At 39.1% G+C, this 24,414-nt stretch overlaps 1 protein-coding gene across 2 annotated transcripts in view; it reads left to right on the top strand.

Moving 5' to 3' along the window:
• Positions 1–20,084, top strand: part of TBC1D4 (TBC1 domain family member 4) — a 98,689-nt gene extending 78,605 nt beyond the window's left edge. The window contains exons 11-19 of one of the 2 annotated variants that reach the window (XM_053935437.1): positions 2,112–2,272; positions 3,168–3,377; positions 6,918–7,076; positions 8,420–8,578; positions 9,036–9,280; positions 11,893–12,052; positions 14,224–14,393; positions 16,103–16,279; positions 17,838–20,084. In XM_053935437.1, the coding sequence (XP_053791412.1) occupies positions 2,112–2,272; positions 3,168–3,377; positions 6,918–7,076; positions 8,420–8,578; positions 9,036–9,280; positions 11,893–12,052; positions 14,224–14,393; positions 16,103–16,279; positions 17,838–18,065 (1,669 nt within the window). In that variant the 3' untranslated portion in view covers positions 18,066–20,084. Of the gene's footprint in view, positions 1–2,111; positions 2,273–3,167; positions 3,378–6,917; positions 7,077–8,419; positions 8,579–9,035; positions 9,281–11,892; positions 12,053–14,223; positions 14,394–16,102; positions 16,280–17,837 lie in introns of those variants that run through there. The other variant, XM_053935438.1, reaches the window with a different exon arrangement.
• Positions 20,085–24,414: the final 4,330 nt, after the last annotated feature.

Genomic DNA, 24,414 nt, shown 5'->3' on the forward strand with positions numbered 1-24,414 from the left:
ATGCCCCAAAATAGCCACCTTCTTATTCTGACTTTTCTGTGAATTTTGCTACTGTAAATTGAACACTATTCATAGGACTGTCTAGAGGCAGATTAGCTGAACATAGAATTTGTACATAGCAGTAGAAAAGAACTTTTCATTCCCTTGTTACGTAGTGTCTGTTTAGCGAGCCCTGGAATGACTCAGTTTTTGTGTTGTAACATGTGATGATATGTAAGACTTGAAATAGTAAGAAGTAGCTCTGTTGTAGTTACTTATAGAAACATAAGTTAGATTTATATATATCCAAACTCAGTATCCCATTTTCAAGAGCTGTTGGACTTAAATACTTTTGAAAACTAGCACCTATAGGTTCAGAATTACTGTTACAGTCTAAATAGTCTGTGTTTGGCTACCATAAGCAGTGGTAATCATCATCATCAGAAACACAGAGTTAGACTGAAAAGGTTGTCACAGTTGCTGTTTAGGTTAGTGCAACATGGGGATCTCCTGAGACCACCTACCAATAGTGTGGTGCTATAGGGAACTGGGGCACTATGGAAGCTAAATCAGGAGTGGGGAACAGTTCAGACTGTGTGTCATTAAGGGCTCCCAGCCGATAATGCTGTTCTTAAGAGGAGAGAAGGGGTTGGTGCCTTGTGCTGGGTAGGTGAGTTTGAAGTCATGGCTATTTCTCTGCCAGGATACGGAAGGAGGGTCTGATACCTTGGTATGATCGTGAGTCTGGTTGGTCACTCAGGCTTACAAATATCAGGGAGCTGTTGTAGATCATTAGCTTAGTGACAGCTTTGGTGACCAAAAAGGCCAGTCCTAGTTTGGTGAATTCAGCACATTCATTGAGCACAGAGTTCTAGTTATGAAGTGCTGATTAAGATAGTGTAACTGGTATACTGGTGTAGCTGAAACTTGATAGTCATCCCTTGCAGATCTCTCCTGTGCAAGCCAGATGTGGAGGGATGGACTCCAGCTGGAAAACTGCAGTCACTTGCAACTGCCTCCCCACTACTGAATGTGCTGGGCTTTCCTTTCATCTAACTTTTTAGGATGCTTGCACTATAGCATCGAAATTTGTTACTGGATGAAGGTTTAAGTGTAGTTACTGTTTTGATATAGCAGTTTTCCCTGTGGTGGAGGTCAAGCTGCAGAAACAGCTCCCTCTCTTTAATGCCCTCTTCCTAAAAGCTTGTAATTGTGCCTTGTGCTGTTGGCGTTTCATGGAAGTATTAGTGGCAGATAAACAAAGTGCCCATTGCTATACAATATCTGGGCACCTAATTTAGCACAAATGCAAAATTCTGAAATATTTCTGAAAGTGGATCAAGTACTTATGAAAGTTAAATGTCTTTTCCTCTGGCAGTAGTCAGTAGAAAGGTGTAATTGGTGTGTCCTCCCTGTAAAGCTTTCCTGTATCCTCTCCTTGTTTCTTCCGGCAGCATAAGATACTATTAAAATTAATGTGTAATTATATTTTTACATGGCAAGTGGGGAGAAGATCTGCCCTCTGTTTGCAGGGTCTCTGCTCCTACAGCTGATGAAATATGAGGACATGTGTCCCCATTTATCCAAGTGAAGCATGCACTTCTTGAAGCTTAGGAAAGAGACTGTATGAGAAGGCAGAACATTGTCTCAAATGAAATATTCACCTGTGAGCTCAGCATGACATTTAAAATGGCGCTAAATGGAGTGCTCTGCTCCACTGGAGCACCATCTCTGCTTTTAGGGGTGTTACATCAGATTGCTCCCTAAAGACTGATAGCAAAACACCCATTGCTGTCAAAGTTAGAGGCTAAGTATTACCGTGTTTCTCTCTTAGCTTCTCAAAAAGTTAAGCTTTTATTCTGAGCTTCCAGCTGAGCCCTGTGTGAATGCTATGAATGCTTTCTGGTGCAAACTTCACAGCACTCTGCAACAAGAAAACAATTGGGCACTTCAGTATTCAAGGTGAAGCTCACACCCAGCATGCTTTACCTTCTTAAGCTTCCCCACAAATGCTCCTGCAGGTTTGGTTATACATTAGACGGAGTTAATAAAGTTTGTTTGTTTGTTTGGTTTTTTTTCCCCTACAAGGAATACTGACTTTAAATACCCCATCTGCTTTTTCTTTCCTTCAGTGATGGGGAGGGAAAGAAAAGAACATCAACCTTCTGCAGCAGTGAATCTCTAAATGCTGTGGGGGCCACGCTCACACCTCGCCGCATCTCCTGGCGGCGGAGAATATTCCTGCAGGTAGCTTCACCTATGAATAAATCTCCTTCCAAGATGCAGCATCCAGGTCTGTGCTTTTATAGAAAATAAACAAGCAGTTGTTACTTAATACTGTACTGAACTGCAACGTGTGATAATATGAAAGGGAGTAATTGTGCTACAATATTCATGCTAGAACCTCACCAGAGATCAGTTGTGCTCATTTGGCTTTACTGTTTAGGTTTTTGTTGCTTTGAAGAAAGGATTTTGGCATCAAAATCAAATCAATTGCAATCTGCCATAGCTGCTGTAGCAAAGGAAATTAAGACAGGTCTCTTACTGACAAAGACAATATTTTTAACAGTTAGGAAATTTTTACCCTGACCTGTGTTAGGAGTGTTTGGTAAGTTTTATATCTTGTCCTTGTAGTGCACATAGCACCTGTTGATTGTGTTAATAATTCTTAAAACTTTAAGCCATTTAAGGTAGGAACTCCTGAAACAGCTGAAATCATGCTATTCATAAAGTCCCCATTGACAGAAATCAAAACCATCGGCAAATGGTAAACTCTATATTTAGTGACCACAAAGTGCTATAGCACTCCCTGTAGTTCAGGTTAGCAGATGGAAAAAGTAGCTTTAATGTAGAACCCGTGGTAAATCATAGCAGTAAACAAGCTCAACTGTAAAGGAGGCTTTATGGATAAATGTCTTGTGGTAACTGGAAGGAGCTGGCAGGGGAAAAGTTTGAAATACTGGGTGACCCTTTATCTAACTCTACTTAATTTAAATATAACTTTATTAACAAAAACAAAACACTCTAAAAAATAATTCTCTACTGTTGTACTGCATTTTCTCTGGTTTTGGAGTCAACAAGTCACTACTGAATGTGAAAGACAGCTATTTTTGTTCTGCTATGGCACAGATTTTCATGATATGTCAAACAATCTGAGTTTCCTGTAATAGCTTTCTGATTCTTTGCAGATGGTCATGATGGAAGTGAATTGTTACCCTTATCCCCTCTTGCTGCACCCCTGGAGGAAGACCCTGTTGTTCTAGTATTGCAAAATGAGGATGGTCCAGATAAAACTGGAGAGAGGAAAAACTCAGAAGAACTACAAAGTCTGTGGAGAAAAGCCATCCATCAACAAATTCTGTTACTTCGAATGGAAAAAGAAAACCAGAAGCTGGAAGGTTAGCTATTTAGAAAATACCCCTAAAAGCTATTGCAGATTCTGCTGCCTGAGGATGAAAATTTTTCTGGTGTTGGGCACCTCAAACAGATGTAGTTCTGTAGCTTTTTAGTTAACAGTACTAGAAAAAAACTTTGTTTTCCTAGTCCTGTCTCATGGTCTACCAGGTTCTCTGTCTACCTGACTTTAAATCTTAGTGACAGAAGAAAGTGATAAATTTTCCTTTTTGGGTGCATGTTAGACAAAGGATGCTACAGTCTGTGTTGTATCTGTCTGAGTCTAGGAGTTCTAATGTGAAGTGGAGTGAGGAGAACAGGTGCTGTGTGAACACTTAGGTATGGTAAACCTTACCCTTTCTATCTCGTTTCAGTCCTTTGCAGCTCATGGCCTTTCTCTCCAGGCTTTTTCTTCTTCATTAACCACATCACAGTGGTAATTTATTAATGCTTGAATCCAAATATGATTTTTGAGCAACTGGCTCTTGAGGTATGTCAGAAAGTTCTGTTTTTTGGAACATGAGCACTGTACACTGAAAATTGAGTGCTGTTAGTGAGGGATCTAAAGTTGATCATTCTGATTGTCACCTGCCTGAGCTTCTGGCTAGGACATTTTATTAAGGCTGGTCAAGACTCACACAATTAAAAGATGAGATGCAATGTCTATCCTAGCATATAGAAATTCTTCAGTATAATAGACTAATAAGCTTCTGGTGCAAGTTGAAAATTCCAAGTGTCCTCTCTACAGCTTCTGCCTTAATCTTCTCCTTTATGCTCTATATGGTAGTCTTATTCTTCATACTACCATAGTACTTCAAACATAATGATCTTGTTGAGATCAGTTAACTCTTCTTCCTTCTTTAGACTAGCTTACTGGGAAGGCAGGGAGAGGAAAGAAAAGCATCAGGACAGAAGTTTTTCCATGTCCCTACAAGCGTACATCCTTGAATGTATTTCCTACACACATAGTGTATTTCTTGGTGCTGTTTCTCTCTACAGTTTGTCTCCCTGTTGACACACAGTTCTGTGGAAACTCCTGGATTCATAGGGAACATTCAGCCAGAATTTTTATTTCATAAACCATTTTAGCAAATAGTCTATTTTTGTGGGGTGAGGAAGCTAGAGATCTGCTGTGGTGACTATTTTAATGTTATTCCCCCTGACACTTCAAGCTGCTGAGGGATAAACTCTTTGCTATACCTATCCTGTGTGACTGAGGGTACTGAAAACTGTTAAATTAGTCCAGTTCCTTAAGACTCAGTTACAAGTTGCTTCCATTCTGTAGCAGATACAAAGAAATCAAGTTCTTCCTACATGATCAATCGTGGTGAGAACAGCAGTGTTGGCAGTGGAGATGCCAAACTGGCACATACTTGCCAGCCCACATTCTTGGTTTGTGCTCTGAGGAGCATGTCTCCATTCTTGTATTCAGGTTCATGAGTACCCCTGGTGAAACTAGTGCTCTTGCTAGCTAGAATTCATCATCTTATTTTCAAAGGGTGAAAAGTAAACTGTTGTAACACCTGTCTCTAGGTTCCCTTCCTGTGGGCTGCTATAACATGGGTCATTTTATGGACAGGACATGGGCAGAGCTGATACGTTCCAAACAAGCGTAGCATAGGGTGGTTCTTTGTATCCTAGCCTACAATTAAATGTACATCTCAGGAAAGGGAAATGTAACAGAAATGCAGAAATTTCTTTACTTGAAGCCAGGTTCCTAGCTGTATGTATTAGACTGGTTCAAGACCGGAATTGCTGTGAAACTGTTTCTAGTGGATTTCTGTTAATCATTTGTTGACTTTTATGTACAAAAATATTAATAGAACCTATTTTCCTATTCCTTTTGCTGTCGAGGAGACTTGAATGCTATTAGTTCTTTATTTTACAGAAGGTAAGTTCTGTCATTTGCACAAACTTGCTTTCTTTTTCTTTTCCTTTCTTTTTTTCTGAGAAGCTAGATGCTTCTTTTTCCAGTAGGTCACCTAAAAATATAAAAGCTGCAAAAAGTAGCAGGCCAGCTAGCAATGATTAAGAAAAATGTTAACAAGGATGGTTGAAAGCAACAAAGGATGGAGTAGTAGGGAGGGCATGTATGATCAACAGGCAAACTTGCTGGCTTTCACTAGGGTTAACTGCACAGTTAATGTGGGAGTTTGTTGTCACACTGAAATATGTTACTGCTGTCTTGAATCTGTTGCATGCTGCTTGCAAGAGTGAGAATTTTTGGATGAAATCGTACAGCAGTAGTGTAGCATTTGAAATCGCCCTAGCTGAACTGCAAATTCCTGTGGTTAGATCACACTCCCATTTTTATGGCAGTGCACTGCACCTTGCATAATACCTGCTTCTGCAGGGGCCCCTGTAGTCTTGAATGGGTAAGATCCCAGAGGTGTAACATTGAGCTTTTGGAAATAATTTGTCATTTTTGAAGCGGGCTAGGCAATGATCATGTGGATTGATCCAATATTGACTCTAGCTGAAGTGAGATGAGTAGGCGAAGGAACAGATGGTCTTGTTTTGCAGGATGTATAAAAATGTGAGCCAGAGTTTGCTTTCACCTAGAGGTGATGGTGGGGAAAGGTGATACATTTGTAAGAGAAAGGGGGCTTCTGCAAGAAGTAGTGTGCACAGATCAAGGCGAATTTGAGATAAGCTCAATTGCAGCTCAGAGATGGTGTTGGTTTAACTGTTGACAGTTAAACATATCTTTCTAAATTAAGATACATTCAAGACATGGTTTCAGTTTTTTGTACTAGTAGTTAGAGGAACTGGAGTGTTTTTCTGCATGTGCATCATAAATAATAAAATACCCAGAGTTAATTTCTTGGTAATGGAAATGAAAGCTGCTCCTCCATGAAATGCCAGGGTGACAATGCAGCTTTATTTCAGAAGCAGCATAATAAATACTTTGTACCAGGTAGTTCTATGCAGCAAGGCTTTTAAGTTTATAACAGCAAGGGTTCTGTGCTTCAGCACAAACGTATTTTTCTGGATATGGTTCGTGCTGGCTCATTCTGTTTGCACTAGTCTGCCTGATGATGCCAGTGCCAGAGCTCTTCTCACTCTCTTAAGGGACATGTAAGAACTGGAACCAGTGTGATTGACTTCAGTTCAGAAGATTTGCCTAGCTTGCTTGCCTAAATCTCTAATACGAACATTCATGTGTTTGGGACTTTCCATACTCAAACAGTTGTAATGTTCAATATAAACAAGAATAAAATGATCAAAGGTGTTTTTGCAGAGCAGGTGCTGTGAGGTTCTGTTGAGTGGGGATTTTTTGCCCCAAGCTTTAAAAATTATTTTTATGTGCTTCATGTATTGCTAATATTCATGACCCAGTAAGAGAAGTTAAATTGTTATATACAACATCTTATGACAACTGACCCCAACTAAGCTATAAACTAAAGAATTCTAGATGTATTTATCACCAGTCAGATTGTTGGATAGATACCTAACTTGAATGGGGTTTGTGTATTTGTTGTTACCTTATAATTTTCTGATATTCTGGTTTTCCATGTGCTCTTCCTTTTTGTTCTGCGTTCTAGCAAGCAGAGATGAGCTCCAATCAAGAAAAGTAAAACTGGACTATGATGAAGTTGGCACATGTCAGAAAGATGCCATAAATATTTGGGATAAGAAGTTACTAAACTGCAGAGCCAAAATCCGATGTGACATGGAAGATATTCATTCCACTTTAAAAGAAGGTATTTATGTAGGAGGGCTTTTAGCTCTGAAGTCTCAAGATCATATTTTTTTGTTCCCTTCTGATACCAACAGAAATCAGCAATACACTTTTTCCAGTAGCAAAAAAATTGCCTTCTTTTCACAAAGGTGCTGCCTTCTCCTGCAGAACGGAAAATAGGTTCTGCTGTGTCTGCAGGTTACAATGTCAGCAATGCAGAAACATGTATAGTCATAACTCCTGAATGTAGCATCTTGTTTCCATGTGTCATTACATTCAAGATTGAACTTGGAGCCTCCGCAGCCAACACTGTGACCTTTTGGTTTCTAATCAGTGGATCCAATTCTGAGTTTCAGATGTTCTGATTTTACTTGCTTACTGAGAAGGCAGGACCATAATGTCTACTGTGGACTCTGCCCAAAACCTAGAGGAATCAGAGCCAAGTTTTGGAGAGTCTGGAATACAGTCACTTTGTATTTCATTTCCTGAGTGAAAGGCTGGGAATTTTGTCTTGAAGTAGATATTCCTGTGGACTAGCTGTAGGCCAAGAGGGTATCCAGAGGGTCTTGTTAATATAATGTAGCGGTAGGGCTTGATTGCACTGCTCTGGCCTCCTCCATAGAATCTCATGTCTGTGTTACAGATGCTGAAAAATAATTCAGTGTAATCTGGCCATGGTACAGAAGGGAAGTTTAAATTGCTACCAAAGTAATTGTCGTAGATATAAAGCAGTTCCTGTTAGTGACCTGCAGAAGTCTGCCAACAAATTATTTACCTTGATACCCTCTCTTCTGCTGTTGGATTGCAGTTCAGAGTTGGGAACAAGGATACGGTTTTTAATTTGTCTTCGTGGTAAATAATTGTTTAGTTAGAAGGTATTAGCAGAGTTGACATTTTGACTTTCCACGGTTGGTTTACAGAGTCAGATATCAAAGAATGATGTATCTCCCCACATTTATGGACTGACATGGGCAGTCCTTTACAAACTGAAAGAGGAGTTGGACTTCCTTGAATTTTACACTTGTGAATTTAGTTCAGCTTTTCTAAACAGGTCATTCTACATGCTGAGTGTAGTTGTGCATCGTTTCCTGCTGGAGACTAACAGCTCAGAAGTGGCAAAGCAAGGGATGTCTGTACCTCAGTTGCCCAGGATACTGCTCAGTGTAATTGCCCTTAAGTTTGTAGTTCATGTTTAGTTTGTGGGACTGAGCTGTGGCTACTGAATGAACACACTGCAGAGTGGAGTTCACTTTGTAAGGGATCCTCCAGAGTACTTCAGCCAAAATTATGACAAAGCAAATTCTTTTGTTGTAGCACTAAAAGTATCCCCCTGCTTAGGCCTCTTGTTTTTTGGCTGACCTGCAGGTGTACCAAAAAGTCGTCGGGGAGAAATTTGGCAGTTTTTGGCTGTGCAACACCGAGTCAGGCACAGGCTGCCAAACAAGCAGCAGCCTCCCGACATCTCTTACAAAGAACTTCTGAAACAACTGACTGCTCAACAACATGCCATCCTTGTAGATCTAGGTAAGTCTGTCTGTTCTTTCCCACTGGTTTTGTGGGTCTTTGAGTGAAAAACACACCAGTCATAATAGAAGCTGCTGCTGAAGATAGCTGCTGCTCTATGAGCTCCATTTTCTATGTCATCAGGCTACATTCTGCATATGCCACTTAGAGTCCTGTAAGCAGATGATTTCTTAGGCTATGCCATTCATATTTATGCCTTTCTGCATCTGTCTGAAAAGAGAAATCAGGCAGCAGCTTCTGCAAGTTCTGTGCAGATGGGAATATTAAGTGGGGTCAAAAGGTACTCACTCAAAGAGTCCAAAATCAGTGGTAAGATACAGATAGGTCCGATTGAAGGCAAACCGCATATGAAAGCAAAGAAAAGTGGTCTGAGGGAGAAGAAATGCTTTTTGTCAGATGGATTGGGGTTTTTCTTCAGAAGGATTGAATATCAACTACTCCTCTCTTTTTACATCAGGACGGACATTCCCTACACATCCTTACTTTTCCACACATCTGGGAGCAGGACAGCTATCACTGTTTAATCTCTTGAAAGCGTATTCTTTGCTGGACAAAGAAGTTGGTTATTGTCAAGGTATAAGTTTTGTAGCTGGAGTGCTGCTTCTACATATGAGTGAAGAGCAGGCCTTTGAAATGCTGAAATTCCTCATGTATGACCTTGGCTTCCGTAAACAGTACAGACCAGACATGATGTCGCTACAGGTAAGTCAGCCCTTCTGGAGCAAACCAGAGTTTTAAATTATTTTTGAGCTCTTAGGGGTTGCTTATGTTCTCCAGGGCCTTATGAAGCTTCTTATACTGTTTTGGAGGTTTTGATGTACATGTGTATTTTACTGTCAAGCCCCTCTCTGTCTCTCAATCTGCAAACAGAGAAGTTGAAAACTTGCAGAGTTTTACCTGTCACACAGCCCTGTCATCTCTTCAGAAATTCTTTCTGCTATTTTGCCTTTCTTTTTCTCTTTCTCACTACACTCTCTTCCTTATGCCAGAAAAAATCTGATATGCTTTGTCATGTATTGATGGAGTTTAAAATTAATTAGATTTTGTTTTTCTTCAGTCCATGAGCACTTGCATGTAAATTTCTCTCTTGTACGGCCAAGTCAAGTAAATAGTGACACACACTGGTCAGTCAGTGTATTCTGCTGGCATTTGTACTTGAGGCTGCTCTGCCTTGACTCCTCATTTCAGCTCTTTTTCTCTCATTGCCTTCTACTCTATCGCCCTCAACAGAGAGAGAAAGCAGATGAATTTTTAATAGTTTAATTATCTTATGCAATGATGCATGCTCTGCAATATTATTTAACAGCTAGCTACAGATACTCAAGACTGCTTAGGAGGGAGACAAAAAACTTTTCAGATCTGTATAAATTTTAGGGTTTAAAGTTTGAGAAATCTTTCACCTTGACATGCAACTGTCCCCTGATTTGAATAATTTTAATATGCTATAAACCCTTTATTTTATAAAGGAATATACCATTGATGAGTTAAAGCTTGTATAATCCACAGTGGAGGAAGAGAAAACAAAGCAGCAGATAGAAGTCTCCTTTTTTTTTTTCCATGCTCCCTGCATAGCAAGCACTTACAATTAAGTAAAACTAAAGGGAGAGTTTCATCCCACTTTTCATGGCCAGTCACTTTAGGTGCTTATTTGGCAAATGTCCAGAGCAATGGAATAGATTGTAGTTAAAGGAAACTGTATGTGCTTATTCTAAAAACAGTAGAGGTCTGTGGATGTAAGTATGCTATAACAAGTTTGTTGCTGATGAATTAACAGTGAACAGCCATAAAAAAAGCATTGTTCTGTTCCATTTTCCTCCACAAATATGTTTTAAACTAGTGAGGGTCAAAGTGTGATAAATGCATGTTTGTGGGTTTTTTTTTTTTCCCCTAGTAGATGCTCTCTGAGTATGTGTGTATGAGTATGTTGTGGACTTCCAACAGCTGATGATTTGAGAGCATTCACATGTCCAGGATTTGACATTTTAGTTCAAATGAGTGTGACTGTTTCATTAGCAGAACCTCTTAGTAAGAACACTTCTAAATTTGAGAAATTGATCCTCTAATTTTGAAACTTAGAGAATCTTAGTATATTTAGGTTGTTTTCTAATAGGAGTAGAGTACTGCAAAATTCTTTTGCTTTTACAGTAGTGAAACACAGTCAAGCTTATAGGCAGAATAGGCTTTAGTCCTGTAGAAGAGAAATGTTGGATGATTCTTCAGGATAATAAAAACTTACTAGACTTAGATTTTTAGTTGTTGTCTGGCAAAAGTAGTAATCTAGATCCTTAGTCCATCATAAGCTATCCTAATTGTTTTACTGCTCTGTGATGCAATTCTGACTTCACACGTGTGTTTTGTATTGACATTTTCCAAACTGGGCTTAGTTGGTATCTTACACAATTAAAGCAAGAACTCAAATGCATGCACAAATTTGGTTGATTTGCCTAAATGAAAGTGATCCCTCTGCTTGTGTGCAGTGCTGATGAACAGGTAGCTTCAAGTGCAGTCAGCTTTTGGTAGGGAACAAGCATGAACTCTAGAAGTAGGAAAATAGCTGGATCTAAAGAGTAATTTTCTTATTGAGGAATAGATTCACCTTAAGCATAAAGCACTGTTGACAATAAAATTGGACCTGACAGTTGTCATTAAATATATGTCTGCTTCTTGTCTTCTGCTTTCTGAGAGACGCTTTGCAAGGAAATAACTTACCACAGAGTTATATTTTTAGCCATGAAGAGCACCTTTTAACCATTTTCCCTTGCAACCAAAAGGTTGTACAGTAGGTTGTACAGCAACACTTTTTTGCATCAGTATCTTAAATTCCACAGGACCACTGGGAGTTGTACTGGGAAATATATATGTGGTACACCTGTGTGTAAAATGTATTCTGTGGGTACAGAAACTGTCTAAAGTGATGACTGTAGCATTGGAGCTTTAAACGCAGTAAAAATAAGGCCAAAATTCAAAATTCAGTGCTGCAAGACTGAAACTTCTGGTTTGTTGACAAAGCTGGAGCAATATATTCCCTTCTTACCTCAAACCTGTGAATTTAAAATGATACTTCATTAGTAATCAGGTTTAAACTGTTCTTTGTTATTGACTGCCCTGTTGGTTTTAATTCATTAGTGGCAGGTTGTTTATACATGAGTAAATACCACTTGAGGCCCCAGGAGGCAATTAAGCTTCATTTTACTGTGCCATCTGTACTGCAGTTAATTTCCCTTGAATGAAATAAGAATAATTTGAAAAACTGAGTAAAGCTGAACTTCTCTTTCTTTACTTTCTCCCCCCTCCAATCCCCTCATGCACTGTAGATTCAGATGTACCAGCTCTCAAGGCTTCTACATGATTATCACAGAGACCTGTATAATCATCTTGAAGAGAATGAAATCAGTCCCAGTCTTTATGCTGCACCGTGGTTTCTTACACTGTTCGCATCTCAATTTTCATTAGGATTTGTAGCCAGAGTGTTTGGTAAGAAAGTTTATTCTATTGAAATAATAAAAAGAACAATATCCATTGTATTTTGAAACACTCCAGGAGTAGTTTTTCTACATGCTGGGGACATTTGGGGTGACTGTTGTGGGTGGCAAGTAGCAACACTTTTCACGATGGATGCCAGCTCCTTCTTAAGTGGAAAATCCAAAAGGTATCTCTTGAAATACCAGACTTGAGCAAATAATTACATCTTCTCTTACTATCTGAGAGACTTCTGAAGTGTAAACAGCAGAAGGTTTATTGTTGCAAATGTATTTTATGCAAATGTATTCAGTTTATATCAATAGAAAAGTTCATCTTGCCAAACTTGCAAACTGAAAAAAGAAAATGCATTTCTGAATTTTGATTCTGAAGTACTTAAAAAAAAAAAATCAAGCAAATTTGTACTTAAAGGCTGGTTTAGGTATTCGTGTATATATTGAACAATTTCCAAGTCATAATATGCCTCTTATTTCATTTACCTCTTCTGGTAACGTCTAGTACAGAAGACTAAATATTGATTATTCTGGGTAGCGTTTACAGTATCAGGATGTCAGGTAATTATTTTTGAGTTCTTTTCTTATCCATAAGAATTTCCAGTTTAGTCAAATCTCTAGTAATGCACCTTTTTGTTTGCATTAACAAATAAATTTAAATTTAAAACTCACTGTACTTGTACATGCACCAAGAATCTAAGGTACTTCCTCATAAATCAGATACATTTTCCCCTTTGATCTTTCTCTTTTCATATGGCACCTTTTGTCCTTTCTTAGGAAATTCAACCTGACTTTGTCTCATGTTTTAATACTGGAGTGTGTTAGGTTCTCAATTTGTGTGGTATGTTGGCTTGGGGGCAGGAAGAAGGTTTTGGTTGGTTGGGTTTGATTTTAAGTTTTTATTTTTTTTTTATTTTACCCAGTGCTTTTTCAATTGCAGAGGGTTTTTTCCATTTACAGTGGACACTTTTTGGCTGCTGTCTGGATGAACAAATGATTGGTGTATCTCTTTCTCAGTGGTATACCAGTCATGTGAATATCTGTTTCCTGGTGGGATTTCTGAATTCTGGGACACCTGAGCATTTAATGTTTCTGTCTTTTTTGTTGTTTGTTTTTTTTCTTTCCTAAATGAATTTTTTATGGATGGGGAAGATGGGAAAGAGGTTCAGTGTTCACTTCTCTGTAAATAATCCGAGCAAGGCATGTTCCCATTTTAAAATTGAAAAGTTACTGTGTTATTTTACTTCTTAACACTTTGAATTCCTGAATTTTCATTGTCTTATGGGCCATTGTCATATACCAGGAGCAAATGGCTATTGTCTATCCTTCACAAATTATATATTTGTATTAATGCTGTTTGAATGTCCATCATAGACTTGACAAGGGAGAATTTCCCAGCAGTGTCCTTGTGCTGCTCTGTGATACTGGATCAGGCCAGGGATGACCTCTGGAGTATCAGGATCAGGAACTGAATTTCTTCCGTTTTTTAGCCCCGAACAAACACTCTATGGTGTGACAGAGCCAACAACTCAGGAGGTTTATTTGAAATGCCCATGTGCTGCCTTCATCTCAGTAACTTCAAATCTACCACTGATTCTGAGGCAGAATCTCTATTTACTGTCCTCAAGATTCCCATTTCTGTACAGTCTGTATCTACTGACCTGCAGAGCCCAGACTTTCCTCTCTTATCCGTGTAACTATAGCTCAAAGTAAGGGTTTGAGGCTTAGATTATAGCCAGTAAGATCACTACTATGAATTTTGAAAATAATATAACTGGTAATGGAATGGAAATAATTTTTTTAAGGACTAGCTTCTGCCTGTAGAAAACAGTTGTGTTGTGATCTACCCCCCAACTGCTTTTCAGTCAGAGGAGCACTTAAAACCAGTTAGCAGTTGGTTAGCAGTCTCTAGCAGACAGTGATGAAATACTTACTGCAGATAACTGCTACAGACATAATAAGCATGCAGTATTTTCTTTAATGCTCTCTCACATCTGTAAGATGAAAGAAAATTCATGCTTTATCCTCACATTGAAATAAGACAGATTGCACTTCTGAACTGAGTAACATCTGCACTGTGATTGATTACAAAGAACATCCCCATAAATATATGTATTAATCCAATGACTCTAGCTCCCATTTTCAAGATACTTTAATTATTTTCTCTTTTAGACATTATTTTTCTTCAAGGAACAGAAGTAATATTTAAAGTAGCACTGAGCCTACTTAGCAGTCAAGAGACATCTATAATGGGATGTGAGAGTTTTGAGAACATTGTTGACTTTCTTAAAACCACTATTCCAGATATGACTAAACCTCAAATGGAAAAAATTATTACTCAGGTAAGGATGTTTTTCTCTTTACTTTTTTCCCCCATATTTGGTTTACTTTAAAAGAATCATGCCTACACTGTGTGCAAAAGTCTTCTCAGAAGAAGGTATGTAAAGCTTCTTGAGAAATACTGTCAGTGGCTGGAATCTTCATATCTATAACTTCCTCTACATTGAAGCTGCAAATTGAGAATGAGCCTGTCTAGTACCTTAATTGTGAAACCGCGAGCTGCGCTGCTCCTTCAGGTGGTAGTTCAGAGATAACAGAAGAGCTCTAGAAAACCATGTCTATGTGCAGGAGTGGAGTAAACACTTGTGCATTCCTTTGGCTTGTTAAGGTTTGACTGTTGCAGGTGCTGTTATATAAGAATTCATTTTTAGACAATGTAAATCTTCATTTCCTTATTGCATTGACTGTCATTGCCATGCTAAACCTCTGTCAGGCACTTTGGTGTCTTTCACAACTCATTGATTCTGGGAATGATAGAGATTGTAGTTTAACACACTTGATACTCTTAGACATTAAATCTGTTCTGTGCTCTGCATGGGTTGCAGAGCAGCCATGCTGTGTGGGCAGGGTAGAAATGGCTTTGTGCAAAGCCAGGTCTGATAGAGTAAGAATGGGTTATATTGCCTGCAGAGCTGAATGTGGTTACATTCAGGGCAGGGCAGCTCAGCTCAGCTCTGCTGGCCTGTGGTGTGGTCTCATGCTGAGCAGCCTTCCACACTTGCATTCATGTGTAGACTGCCTGTATCCTGTTGCTGCTACCTAGCCTGGCTGCAGGGGCAGTTGTTTGGCTCAGTCTTGTAGCTCCCAGGACCATCCCCATATAATGGGTAATGAAAGAAAAATGTAGACATTATGCAGATCTTTAATGCACAGATGATTGATCAGGTAGCTATGTAGAGGGAAATGATACTTACCCAGCTTGAACACTGCATAATTTAAACTTTTTATCTCATTTGAATAGAATAGAACAGTGAAACTAATACAGAACTTGGTTTTTCAGGGAATCTGTGTGTGTCTTGTGTTGATGGAATGTTTGTGATCTCTAGAATAAGGAACAGGAAATTGATGTCACTGTAGACATCCTTCCAATCCTAGTCTAAAATCTTTGGTAATTTTCTGAACTGAGAGGCTGTGACTAGATTTGCAAACAGAGCAGCGTCATATGTCCCAACACTGTTAGAAGCTCAGTTCTGTAGTATTCACAATGCTTTGTCCCTGAAGTATCCCAGTAAGAAAGTAGTGTGTCATCATGCACAGAGAGAGCACGTGGAAACTGTAACCATGAAGAATGTTTTTACAGAAGTCTCTAAATGAGCTCTTGGAGTCAAGGGATGCAATTTTGAAGGCAGAGATCTGATGAATCCCAGATTTTAAAATTTTGTCTTGAACTTCTTAATATTCCTGAGCAACAGTCAATAAAACTTTGTCATATTATAAAATTCTTGGATTGAATAAGACTTTTCTGCTGATACATCTCGTAGTAAGAGATGGTATTTGGTAATTGTGAAAGGCATGATCCAATTTATTTTGAAGTCTATGATTTATTATGGCTACAACTGTTAAAATGCTCTTACTGTAGACATCCCCTTAAAATACTTTTTTGAAGGGAACAGGAAAAGCATTAATCAAGAAGAGTTGACTCTTAGTCAGACATTTACATGGAATAAGTCCTCCCTATTGTAGTTAAAAATGGTCTTTTCTTTCATGGCAGGTATTTGAGATGGATATTTCAAAACAGCTCCATGCCTATGAAGTAGAGTACCATGTTCTTCAGGATGAACTACAGGAAAATGTGAGTCCCTGTGATGAAGGTGAACCTCTGGAGAAGCTGGAGAGGTCAAACAATCATTTGAAGAGGCAAAATATGGATTTGTTGGAGAAGCTACAGGTAAACTAGACTACAAACTCATGATGAAGTAATTTCTGTGATTCAGCCAATAGAGGAAAAAGTATTGTTTTAAGTGTATGTGAGAAATCTTACTGCAAGACCTTGTGTAGTTGAGCAGTTCTCTTAATTACAGTGATTCACTTCTGCTAGGCATACTTCTAACTCCTCTGTCATTCTTTGGACTTTTCCTTCTTGATTTAGATTTCTTTTTTCCCAAAATCTCTCTACCCTTATCTGCCATAAAATCAGTTGGCAAAATTTGTTTATCTTACTGAAAAGTGAGTTCTCTGTCCCTTCATCTCTCTGCTTCCCTGTTAGTGCAGCAGATTTGTTTGGTCCAGGCCTTTGTAGGCAGTGATGTTTTGTTTTTTTCTGCTGAAACTCATAGTCCTACTTTTGGAAGGTGGTCTCTCCTAGCATACCTAATGATATCTGAAAGCCCACCAGACTTTGCCTGGTGAAGTTGTGCTTTAAAAAAGCCCTTCCTCCTTCACTATTTACCCTTTGTCTCATAGCTTGGCCAAGACTTGTTTCAGTTGCAATATGTTGTATTGTCTTGCATTTTCTTGAAAGATAAATTCTTGGTTTTTTTCATCATCAGGCTATTTTTTTTATATTTGTTAATTTGAAGCAAAGAGCTCAGAAAGCCCTTTCAGCTTCTGAAACGGGAAAATGGAAGGAAAAAAGGAAAGATCAAGTCCTCATTATTTTTGTGTATATGGGTTAAGGGTGCTGTGTTCTTTTAATACTGAAAACAGTAATCACTTGCTATTACTGATTTTTCTTTCTTATTTTTATTTATTTATTTACTGCAGCTGTGGCTTTTACCTCTGTTCTGAAAATGCACCAAAGACATAGAATAATTGAATGGCTTATTTGAAAGGCTCTATCAAGGCTTTTCTGTTCTTTCAGAGTACCTTATAATAATGCATCTTTCTCAGTGCTTAACCTCTTCACCTTTTTGTTTGCATAACTTCTTTATTCCTCTGCTTGTACCCTTTCCTAGGAGCAATCAGAATTCGTCCAGTTCCCACAGAGGGAACTGCTGCTGCTGTGGTCCAGGGTTTCTTTGACTAGTCAGAAGAAGTTGTAGGTTTTAAATTGAAGAACAGGGAACACAGTCTGTATTTAGACTTAGTGTTGAATTTCTCCTTCCCTCCAACCTCTCCGTTCTTCTAACTTTCTTTATCACAGAGAGTTTCCTTTGTTCCATCCCTGTCAGACTGGTCATGTCTTCCAGTGTGACTTCAGCTGCTGATTTCCTTTTTCTCCCTCCAGCTCCAGTTCCTTGTTACTCTCAGCTGTCCTTGCTTGCTGTGACTTGTATGTCTCTTTCCCACTCTAAAGCTTTGAGAAATTCTTCAGATTGATCTAGTCACTATGAGGAGATTTTGTGTATGATACACAGTATGCATTCCTTGTATTGTCTGCCTACACAGATGTCTTTTAGAAGTAGCTATGTAAAAATACCATAATTTTAATATTATGATACTATATAATTATATTAAAAGAAAACTATTCAGAATTTATCAATTTATGATAATGTTATTGTCTACAGGTTGCTCATGCTAAAATTCAGAGTCTGGAAGCCAGCCTGGAGACTGTTTTGACACGAGAGAACAAAATGAAGACTGTAATTCAGTCCCTGGAACAGGAGAAGATAATATATCAAAAGACTCTTGAGCAGATAGTGAAGTATTTGCCAGCAGAAGTGTTGTCTGACTGTGAACTGCTCCTGAAGGAAGTAAATTACAACCCAAATAATAAAATATGGAGTAAGCCATAAACCAGGGTTTTCTAGGCAGCATTTCTTCAAAAACAAAAAGGGAATGAAAAAATAAGTATGCTGCTTTCAATAGCTACTTAGCAATAGGCAATGGTATTACCCAAAAATAGTGCTGGGACACTTATAGCTACAGATGGGCCTTCAAGTGTCAGAATGCAAATTCAGGCTATTAGTGTTTTTATGGTTATGTAAATAAATCACAAGGGGGAAATAAAGGATTCTCACATGTAATTATGATGAGTAGATGTATATTTAGATTTGACCTAAAGGAAAGGAGAAATTGGAGTAGACAAAGACAGTGGTGATCTGCAAATTCACTTTGGATGTGCTTGTCTTGTAGTGAAATGAGGATAGTGTGTCTTTATATATATATATGTATATTGAATATGTTGAATAATACTTGAATAAAAAAAAAAGAGAATGTAATTTTCCCTCCAAAGAGCAGCATGTTTCACATCTTCTGTGGAAAGTCTATGTGAACTCATGCGTGCCTCTCTTTAATTCTACTGATATTGTGAGCACAGACCAATAAGCAGAAAAAGTATCATGACGTGGTTTGCACAGAAAGAGCTGTAGTGCCATCCGCTGCCTGGGCTGTACTGGTCAGCAGCGTAATTCCACGTGCATGTTGGAACTGGAAACGAACAAGCATCGCATCATTGCTCCGCCTCCATAACCAGAGCTAAGGAATAGGTGTCTGCATGCACTCGCAGAGCTCGCAAAGGCAAGAGCTAGCAGTGGCTGCCACTTCCTTCCTGGCTTGTTTGCTTCCACCTGTCCTGGGGTTGATGTGATGAGGAGAGAAAGGAAGCACAACAGTGGGATGGCATTTATAATGATGTTAATTTTCTGCCGGAGACTTGCCTGTTGTAAGAGTTAGGTGTGTCAGGGGCTCTCATTTAACCAAAGAAATGCTGCAAGAAGCCTTGTCTAATTATATTGGAATGCAGAAGGCTGTTTTAAATTTCGAGAAGAAAATTGAGGTAGGCTGAAGGAAGTGTGAGTGCACAAGAGAGGACCAAGCAAGTCTCAGATATTATGTACCTTTCAGTTTTCACATATACGGTGGCTATACATTTCAAAGGGGATCCTGAAGTACAGGCGCAGTTTTAATGACGCTTTCCAGGCTATTCCTGTTTTAATACTACTTTGTGGTCTTTTTTTTAAAACAAAAGTCATGAATTTGTGTGTTCTGGACAAAAGGTGGGATAAACTCTGATCATTTCAAGGGAGAAATTATGTTTATAGAGGTATAAAAAGTTGCATATAGATTTGAAAATGTTTTTGAATGGAATTTTTGAGAAAGCTTAGACAAATGTGTAGTAGACAAGTATTTTGGAGTGTATGTCTGAACCCTTAATTGCGTTTTACAGTGGCTCATGTTATCTCTTTCTGTTTATACTGTATTTCAGGAAACATACAGTTTTCTTCTTTTTAGTAAGAAAACCAATTAAGCAAAGTGCCAAATGCAGCAGTGTCTTTTCGCATAAGATTGTCCAATTTAGAAAGCAAGGACTGAATATCACTGCTTTCTAAGTATTATGCTTTATGTTACCGTAAAAGTGAGGAACAGCAACGCTTACTTGCTGCACACTGCTGTGGAACTCAGGGGCTTCGGCTCTCCTGGGTTTTTTGTTGTTTTTTTTTACTTCCATGATGTTTTATTTGATTAAAGATACTGATTTACATAACAGTCTCTCTTTTTACATTTGAGGTGAAAGGTCTTAACACTGTGTATAAAATTAGATATTTCAAGAATGTCATATTGTACTAGATGAGGAAATCCTAAGTGAAAAAGCAGTTCTTTGCAGTTTTGTTCAGAGTGAGTTTTAGCTGATGTGTACATAAAAAACTAATCCCAGAAACTGCAGCACCGTCTGTTACAAAGAACCAAGATTATTCAGATACATCTTTTTTTTAAAGATGCACTGAATGAGCTTTATCCTCTGTTTCACTTTAAATTTTTTTCATGTAATGCCTGGAGAAATTCCAATAAATGTTATTGCTGCATTTCCCATAGCCTCTGGCTAGTTTTATTTTTCTACACTTCAAGTACCAATCTCATTCTCAATAGTACCGTTCACATGAAATATGAAAAGGATCTGGCTTTGGTTTCTAGTTGTGGGGAAGAAAACCTGCAGGATTTCTAAAAGTACACAGAGTACAAGGAGAGATATTCTTCTCAGGGAGAATAATCTTACTTTGTTCTTAACTGAAGATGAAATTTTTAAAGGTATTTTTGTTCTGTAGCAGTTCAGTTAGTACTACATATGCATGTTGAGAATAGTAATTTGATGAACTTTGTGTATCTAGCTTTGAAGTGAGAGGAGAGTGCAACAACACATGGGAATAAACTACAGAAGTAAAACTACAGTGGGGTAAGTGTCTCATGGCATCAGAACACTTCTGATAATGTTTGTATGCTGAACCCAAGAGTGCCTTGTAACTGGGCATTTCTAGGCTGTGTAGCTTGAAGTCTGCACTCAAGCAGGTGTCCTCCAGACCATCTTCTGATGAGTAACTAGCAAGATTATCTAGAAGACTGAACTGGATGTGTCTTTGGTATAGACAACTTTACAATTGTTTTGTGCAGCTGTGAGGAGGGAGGTCTTAAGGTGCAGTTGTTGCAAAGATGTTTGCTTGGGAGAAGGTGCATTTCCTGGGATCAGAAAAATTGCTTTTCTATTTCTATATCTTGTTTTTCTGATGGGAAAAAAGTTTGCAGAACAAAGCTTATGTTCTCTCTCAGCTAAGCACAACTCAGTTTTTGCTCACAACTTCTGGAGAACTAACTGTTGAGGGAAAAGTATCTGCTGTTTTCAGAAACAGGTGACTTAGACTGCTTTCTTCGGTAGAGGGCTTTTTACAAAGTCTGGGAAGACATATGTCCTTCTAGCTTGCAAACTGGCTGGTAAATGAAGAGTACCACTTGGCAGGAATATAGCTGAAATAAGTCAGTCTGGTAAGCAGGGCTAATGTAGGAGACTCTGGTATTCACTTTTTTTATGGATGGAAAACCTGGTCAGAAATTTGTTTGTTGCATTTTTTTCTTCTCCTAAGAAGTAGAGTATTTATTTCTCTCCTTAAAAGAGGAATGTTTATTTAAGGTGCCTGAAAATTGCTCACATTTGTTCACTTTTGTCTAAAAAAACATTAGATTTTACAGGAAATGGGCCTTACTTGAAATCACAAATCTAGTTAATCTTAAGTGGTTTGACTGTGCCCTCTTCAACACCACACTTCCTAGCTCAGTATCACTACAAGAAAGCTGAACAATTTGTAGCATACAAAAGAATTTCAGCAATTTATCCAAGAATTTGATACTACTGTGATCCAGGGGGTCTGCATCTGGACACTTAATCTAAACCTGAAACCACATAGGTATTAGTGTGAATAGCCTTTTCTGTGCTGAGGTGAATAACCCCAGGCGGTGTTAATAGTGATTATCCTGTCAGTCTTTGTAGTCATAGATGGGTGTTGACAGGCATGTGCAGGCTGTAACATGTCAAGATTTATGCCAGGCTACACCATCCTTTAGAAGAATTGTAATTGAGTCTGTATTTCTGTGCTTCATCTTTTACTGTCAGTGTTAGCTCTTGAATGCATTTAACGTATGCTTTTCCTTCCTCAGTCTTAAACAAAATTAATGCTCTTTTCAAAAAAAGACATATCCAATGTTTAGCTGTATCCTTGCTCCAGTGTGCAAGAGAGTTTATATGCCTAAAGTTTAACATGTTAGCTCACTCTGTCTGAAAGTGTGTTGAACCCTGCAGTGACAGTAAAAAGCTGTGCAGTGAAGCAAAGATTACAGTGTGCCTTGAGCAGCTGACGGGTTGTGTGCTGACTGGCTTGCAGTGTAGTAGAATCTAGACAGATTGGCACTTGGTCTGTTTGGTTTTACTTTAATGTTGACCTTAACTGTGGACCAAAGGAAAGAGCTGACAGTGCTCCTTTACCAAAATGTTCTGTTGGTGTTAAATTCTTTGAGTTGAGAAGTCTTCCAGTCCTTAACTGTTCTCTTCAGAGCTCCTGCTCAACAGCCACATTTAACAAGAGGTTTGGGAATTGTTGTTTGTAGTCTTACCATTAAAAAAACTTTTGGAGCTTATCCAGACTGTTTCTGTGCTCAAATTGCCACTGAAGTCTTCACTCTGATAAAGGAAAGTAAGAAGGTTTTTTTATTACATAGGTTTTAGTTTTGATGAGAGTGTGTGCTGAGAGATGACACAAGTGCCATACATCATTTCTTGCTGGAACTTACATGGGGGAAAGTGTGCTGTGCCTGATGCACCCCATAGTGTCGTTGGCCCTTTTGCTGTCATGGCTACTGCTGCCTCAAATTGAACGTACCATCAAACCCATAGTTCACTTTCTGCACAACTGCTCTGCAGCCTCTCATCCCCCAGTTTGTACATATGACGAGAATCGCCCCATCCTAGGCAGAGAATACAGCACTTGCTCTTGTTAAATTTCATTCAGTCAGTGATTGCCCAGCTCTGCAGTCTATCCAGATGTCCCTTTACCCTTGAGGAAGTCCACAGCTCCTCCTAGTTTGCTATCAGCAGCTTTGATATCATGGGGACTAGAGATGCCCTGGGGTACAGTGTGAGGTGCAGATCTAGGCTAGCTGGAGCCCAGAAGCAGCCACGGTAACATCATGCAAAGCCTGGCTTGCTAACCACCCAGAAGCAGTCTGAGGGAGGCTCTGGGCAGGCTGCCCATCACTCCACGCTGCATGTTTGGGCTCCTTGCTGCAGGTGAGGCCAAGCCTGGCCTGTGCACTGCGTGCCCATTTGTCCCATGCAGTTTGTGCTCCCGAATGTTGTCTTCCAGTTTAGCGTTATGTGCTGGGACAGCACTGGGGTGCAAACCAAACTGAAGAAAATAGGATGAGGGGGAGATGTCCTTTGAAGTGCACACCTGATTCTAATTCAAACCACTGCTGGTGGCAGTGGGCAGGCCCCCAGTGCCAGTCAGGACTCCTTTGGTACTGCTCCTGCTCCTACAGGATACAGGACTAGTTCTGTGTGGGGCTGCTGGGCTGTCTGCATCATCCTCTGCAGCACTCAGTAAAGGGTGATTTTTTTTTTCCAGTGCTACAAAAGAACATATGCTTTCATTATTTTTTTTTTTTAATGATCAATCTCCTAAAGTTGATGTTCCGGAAGAAATCGTAGTTATTAGATTTGTGCTTGAATATTGCCCACCAGGTGTCACTGTTGGTTTTGTACATGCAGCTCGTGTGTGTGTATGGCAGTTTGGTGGTTGCTGTGGCTCTTATTTGAGAGAGGGGTATGAACTTAGTCCTCTGTCTGATGAAGCATGATGCTCTATTTGCATGCTGTTTGTAATAAAATGTGATGTTTGTGGTCAAAGACTTTATTATAATGAGAGGACTTACTAACTGACAGAAGGGCTTTCTCAGAAATGGATGTCTTACAGTGTTTCATCTTCGCTCTCATGTAGGAGAATTATGGAAGCGCTTCACCCTTAAACAGGCATATATTGTTCCCAGCAATCTGATCCCAGGTATCTCCTTTTGCTCTGTTCTGTTTGAGCAGAATTTGTGTTTCTTGAAAGCAGCATCGAGTTGATCTGGTCTAGCTGCTGTCTGACTTCACACTTAACCTGTTTTTGTCTTTTTAAAACAAGGCTTCCTTGCAATAAGCTTCCCTACTCCCACTAAATCTCGACTAATCAATTCTTTTTTCCTGGTTTTCTTTTAATTAATTTTACTGGATGTTAGTGGTCAAAAGGAAGGTGGAGGATTTGCTCCTAATTTTCCTAGATCTACAGAGAAAACATGATTTGCTGCTTCAATTTTCCAGTTAACACATTTTCCCTCCAACAGCATTGCTTTCATAGTGAGCACTGTGCTCACCCTGAAATGTGAGGACATGTTCAGATAATGTGATCTTCCAACCACCCAGACACAGCTGTTCCCAAATGCATCTGGACAACAAGCACCAGTCACGTTTACCTCCTGACCAGGTAATTATGGCATCAACAATTCCCTGGGGACCTCTGGGCATAAGCAAAAAAGACCACAGCTCTTCTACGATGCGTTTGCTTTTCTAAAAGCACCAAATTATAGATGGGCCTAATGGGTTGAAGGTGCTTAAAGCAGGGCCAGTGCGCTTCATGTGCAATATACCATCATTTGAAAAGCTATCACGTTGTGGAAACATCATTCAAGTGCTAATTTAAATAATACTAACATCTGAAAGGAAGGCATGTTCTGACATTTATAGGTTTAATGTCTATTTCTGCACTCTACCAGAATAGATGGGCTGTGGGTGGTTCTATGATTATTGCTGTGCATTAGCAAGACAAAAATCATGTAGGCAGC

The sequence above is a fragment of the Vidua chalybeata genome, chromosome 2 (genome assembly GCF_026979565.1).
Source record: "Vidua chalybeata isolate OUT-0048 chromosome 2, bVidCha1 merged haplotype, whole genome shotgun sequence".
Lineage (NCBI taxonomy): Eukaryota > Metazoa > Chordata > Aves > Passeriformes > Viduidae > Vidua > Vidua chalybeata.